The sequence below is a fragment of the Sander vitreus genome, chromosome 5, assembly GCF_031162955.1.
Source record: "Sander vitreus isolate 19-12246 chromosome 5, sanVit1, whole genome shotgun sequence".
NCBI lineage: Eukaryota > Metazoa > Chordata > Actinopteri > Perciformes > Percidae > Sander > Sander vitreus.
This window is the reverse complement of record NC_135859.1, coordinates 21690338-21695337: the sequence shown is the minus strand read 5'-3', so window position 1 is coordinate 21695337 and position 5000 is coordinate 21690338. Positions and strand designations below refer to the sequence as shown.

Sequence of the window (5000 nt, the reverse complement as noted above, 5' to 3'; positions counted from 1 at the left end):
TAGAAGATGCTAATATCTTTGGATTTTTGAACTTTTGATCAGACAAAACAAGCAATTTAAAGATGTCCTTTTAGGCTCTGGCAAGTTGTGATGAAAATAAGAAAATATGACCGGTCGATAATGAAAATAATAGTTAGTTGCAGCATTACAGTTAAGTGATTTTTCTGAACTAATTCATTTAACAGTTCTAGCTGACTGAAATGAACGCTGACTGCCTCTAAATTCTTCAGTATCATGATTGCTTATCAGAGATCCCTTCACACACCTTAGCTGTGCCTACATGCTGATAGGTCACTTCATTTAACCCTTCATATTCACAATCTGATTAGGCAGTTCTGAAGGGTTTATTTTTGCGGTCTAATGTTGATTGTCAAAATATGAATTGACAAAATAATATTACAACTCATGACTTTTTAAAATATTATTTTTTAGAATATCTTAGGCCCTGACGGTTCCCCACTGATAACAAGTCATGCCCCAAAAATATATATAGCTATAGAATTGTTGATAGTATAACAGTGGTAGCCTACTTGTGTCACAGGACAAAAGAAAGGTATGGTAAATGGAGTGATGGTCCACTAAGCTTCCACCCTACTTTAAGTGTCTGATTGCTTGGGTTGTGTTTTGTAGCTTGCCCCACACGCTGATTTACATGCGGATGCTGTAACGTCAGGGGCACGTGGATATCGTTTCGATTGTGAGGAGTTTAAATTAACTCAGCAGCCACAATAGTTAGGGTGATATCTAAAGTATGATAGATTATGCTTCCACGTCAATGGGTCAATAACACGTATACTACAGTGCCATATTAACAGCTTCATATTGCATCATTGCCACGCTCCCATCATGACCTCATCTTATATTGAGCCCCGCCCCCACATGCCTTTGTCACGAGATACAATATAAAGTGTCAAAACAAATAGGATGTAAAAGCCTTTAGTTACTTCCAGGAAATGACTATGCTGCATTGCCTGCCGAGGTAAACAAAAAAGAAAAGAAAAGAAAAAGAAACGACATGATTGCAGTCTGGATGCAGGGTGTCTTTGTCTTGCAAAATAGAAGCATTGTCTTGCCATAAGTCACAAACGAAATGACTCACTTAACGTACGGTAGCAGTGGACATGTACGAGCGATATGATTCATGAGCTTTTGATGTTAACGAGCAGAAAAAACAAACTGCATCGTAAGGAAATGTCTGCTAACATCGAAGTGCCAGCTAACGTTAGTGTTAGCTTAATAATCCTGTAATAATCGTTACCAAGAGGGCGTTGTACCTCGTTACATTAAACACGCTGAAAAACATTAAACACGGTTAATGTCGACTTTCATTTTCTTACCGTTTGATGACAGGAGACAAAATACAATTCGAGTGAGTGCGTCCAGACGTCTTTTGGTTTCTTCGGCGTTTCTTCGCTAGTCTACAGTCACAGCGCTATCTCCTGAAACTACCTTCCAACAAGGCAAAAATTGCGTCATCACGTAAAAGCGGATATGAGTACGTGGACTTCTTGGGTGATTCTGGGAAGTGTAGTACCTACCATGTACTGTACTCATGAATGATTGCCCTGCTTTCTGCATACACAAGTGGGTGCAGCAGGAAAATACATTAAATACATGAAGATTATCCTTAATTACATTATCACTAGTATGTGTATTACATGTATGATGTAAAATAGCAAAATATTGTATAAACAATGCTTTGCTTGTGAAGCCAGTGAATGCACCCTTAGAGTATTTAAAAAGAAACCTAAAAAAAATATAATATACCAATATATATTTAATAAAAAAATAAAAAAAACAATACCCCACTAATGTGTCTTGGGTGCTGTATTGTAGCTTGCCTCACACTCTCATACAAGAGTCAGTATTGTATTAGGTTATGTTATTTTGCTGTAGAACACAACAAAAAAGCTAGATACTGTGCAAAGAACAATTGCTCAAAAATGTCAGTGAATGCACCTTTAGTGTTGAAATGATAAAACATATACAAAAGCATAATATGCTTTAAAAAATGTTTAATAAAAAAAAGAATGCATCTAAATTTTAAATTTATTTTAATCAACACATAAGCATGAATATGGCATCAGATTATTAAAAAAACGAATAACTGAAACTCGTACCGAAAGTGTCTGAGCTAAAACTGAAAAAAAAATGTATTTTGCCACATGAACAACTAATAACTTGATGGTTGGTAATGGTATGTTGGTATTTGTAGTTTAATTAAGGTAATTCAGGTCAATCAGCAGGGACATCTCATAGAGATATATCACATAAGATCATCATGTCATCACAAACATTAAGGATTATAAAACCAGTCTGGCTGATTTCATAACATGATAGAAAACTAAGGCATCAAAGAAAAGTGTAATTAAACATGAAAGACACCATGTTTCACCAATTTATCACCTCAGCTTAATGTTTGGGTTTCTAACTCTTTTATTTAAGATTTATGCTACATTGATTTCTCATAGGGTTTATTGGTGTTCCAGCACAATTGAGCATAGAATAGGCTATAAATATCTGGCCTACGTGACCAAAATAAAAAGTTGTGTATGCCATCTAATCATCATTATGTTAACTTAAATAAATTGTATTTCATAACATTTTCAAATCTCATGAGTATTACAGGTCCCTGGCCCTGTCAAAAAAGGGAGAAAACAATGATTCACTGCCAGCAATCTTCTCACAGAGAATAATAATATTAGTTACTAGAAGAAAGATACTAAAGTAAGAAATCCCAGATTTTAGGAGCTGACTGGGGTTATATACCATGATTTCAATTTAAACTGCTGGCCTGAAAAGCATTTACTTGTAATTAAATCCATGCAATCTCATCCCAGACTATAAAGTCAATTAATTTCCAGAGCGTAGCAGAGCATTATGTCACAGAATCACACAGAGTTTAGATGTATGCCTTAAACTACGGTACACTTTTAGCCGTTCCTTTTTACTCTTTGTAGTTGGTCTGACCACCTTTTTGACCGCCGGCATGCTCTCAACAGCCCGTTGCTTGTGAGCACGATGTAGCAGGATCCTATAGACCCCCGTGATGGAGCTCCTGCAGTCTTTCCCCTGGTTGTTGAGGATGTGTTCTAAAGTGATTCCTAGTGTCTCCAGTGCCGCATTTACCTCCATCTCTTCCTCCTCAAGTTCAGATGGATCAGTCTCTGCTAGGTACGATGGGTCTAGTTTAAAGGGCTCCATGGCATGTGGGAAGTCCACAGGGAGCAGCCACTCACAGCCCATCATCTGCTCCACTGTACAACGCTCAGATGGTATGGGTTGCAGGATTCCCCTGATCAGCCTCTGGCATGCCTCTGGCACCCACGAGGGCAGGATATAGGCCCCCTCCAGGATGCATCGCTTTAGTTTGGCCACAGTGTCTGCCCTGAACGGCATGGTGCATGTCACCATAAAAAACAGCATCACCCCCAGGGCCCAGATGTCTACAAAGACGCCGACATAGTGCTCATCTCGAAAGAGCTCAGGCGCTGCGTAAGGCGGAGAGCCACAGAATGTGTTAAGTGTCTCACTGCGGCGGCTCAGTGTGCTAAAGCCAAAGTCCCCCACCTTGACACAAGAGCTGCTGGTGTAGAATACGTTTTCTGCCTTCAGGTCACGGTGGATGATGTTGTTTTCATGCTGTGGCAGAACAAGAAGAAACTGCATTATGTAAGGGCCATCTACTTTCACGTCAAGTGTGATGTGGAAATTTGAAGCCTCCAATGCACATACACTGAGAATTGACTTTTCAGTGAGGAAGCAGACATATTGTGTCCAGCAGTTCAACTTTTGAAATGAACAATATTTGCATTTTCATAGATCACGAGAGAAGCCCTTTTATACTATCATCACACTGTCCGTCATACAGAAATATTCTAGGGATCAAAAGAATATTTAGTTGAATCTACCATCACACATCATGTGATGCATCAAGACGAGCAGTGGGTAAGCAGTCTGTACTAACAGAAATTGTCAAATGAGATTAATTAGGTTAGAAGATTAGATTAATTTGTAATGACCCCATGGTTAAAACCAGGTCATTGAAGCAGCAGAGAATAGGCTACTAAACATTTCATAACCAACATGTAGCAGACAGTATAGGTCATCTTAAAGGGCAACTACCGTTTTTTTTCAACCTGTTTTTCCTATGTTTTTACGTCTAAGTGACTGACTGAAATTGAAACAAGCTACAATCTAAGTTATGGGGCAATTGTCCAGCTTGTATTTACCTTCACAAAAGTGCTCGTTTTGCCACTGACAGGCTCAGATTAGTATTCTAAGTGTCTGACAACATTATGGAAAGGATTTCTAAGGAGGTCGACCTTAATAATAATAATCAGTAATTTTAGCATCGTAAAATACAATTCAATCAAAGTCGAAAGAAACAAAATAAAACTATGAAAAGCCGTTTTGAGTCGTTTTTCCACTTTTCCAACCATCAAACACATAGTTTACCGATTTACATGTGAAAATATGTTGGCTCTATACACGCTAAAGAGTATTGCTTTTTTAAATGGAGTCTGGTGGGTTTAGCGCTAGCGACTTCTGAGCTGTTTCTGGTTAAACAGAAAGGTCTCAAAGAGGTTTTAAAGGTCTATCTCTGAAGGGATTCTTTCCATAATGTTGTCAGACACTTAGAATACTAATCTAAGCTGTCAGTGGCAAAACGAGCACTTTTGTGGAGGTAAATACAAGCTGGACAACTGTCCTATTAACTTACATTGTAGCTTGTTTCGCTGCTGACGACTGCAGCGATCTTGCTTAATACTGGACTAATGTCAAAGATTGTTGTTCCCGTCAGTCACTTAGACACAAAAACATAGAGAAATAGGGGGTTGAAAAAAACAGTAGTTACCCCTTAATGGTCAATTTTGTAGTTATTTGTCAATTAACAGTGCTGGAAAGATTGTGGCTGACCCCTCCCACCCCGGCCACAAACTCTTTGAGACACTCCCCTCTGGCAGGAGGCTGAGGTCCATCAGGACCAAAACTTCACA

At 38.7% G+C, this 5000-nt stretch overlaps 2 protein-coding genes across 2 annotated transcripts in view; both read right to left on the bottom strand.

The window, feature by feature from the left end:
- creb3l3l (cAMP responsive element binding protein 3-like 3 like) overlaps positions 1 to 1465 on the bottom strand; it is a 6925-nt gene extending 5460 nt beyond the window's left edge. Inside the window, exon 1 of the mRNA XM_078250983.1 lies at positions 1338 to 1465. The gene's annotated coding sequence lies outside the window, so the exon portion shown is untranslated. The remainder of the gene's footprint in view (positions 1 to 1337) is intronic.
- Positions 1466 to 2037: 572 nt separating this feature from the next.
- Positions 2038 to 3700, bottom strand: LOC144518358 (serine/threonine-protein kinase NIM1-like). Its single transcript, XM_078250981.1, has one exon. It carries the CDS (start codon positions 3667 to 3669, stop codon positions 2884 to 2886), a length of 786 nt encoding a protein of 261 aa, XP_078107107.1. The 5' UTR covers positions 3670 to 3700; the 3' UTR covers positions 2038 to 2883.
- Between the last annotated feature and the right edge of the window lie 1300 nt (positions 3701 to 5000).

Bases quoted from the DNA above. Each gene is read 5' to 3' on its own strand.
- LOC144518358 (XM_078250981.1), bottom strand. From the start codon at position 3,669: ATGCAGTTTCTTCTTGTTCTGCCACAGCATGAAAACAACATCATCCAC.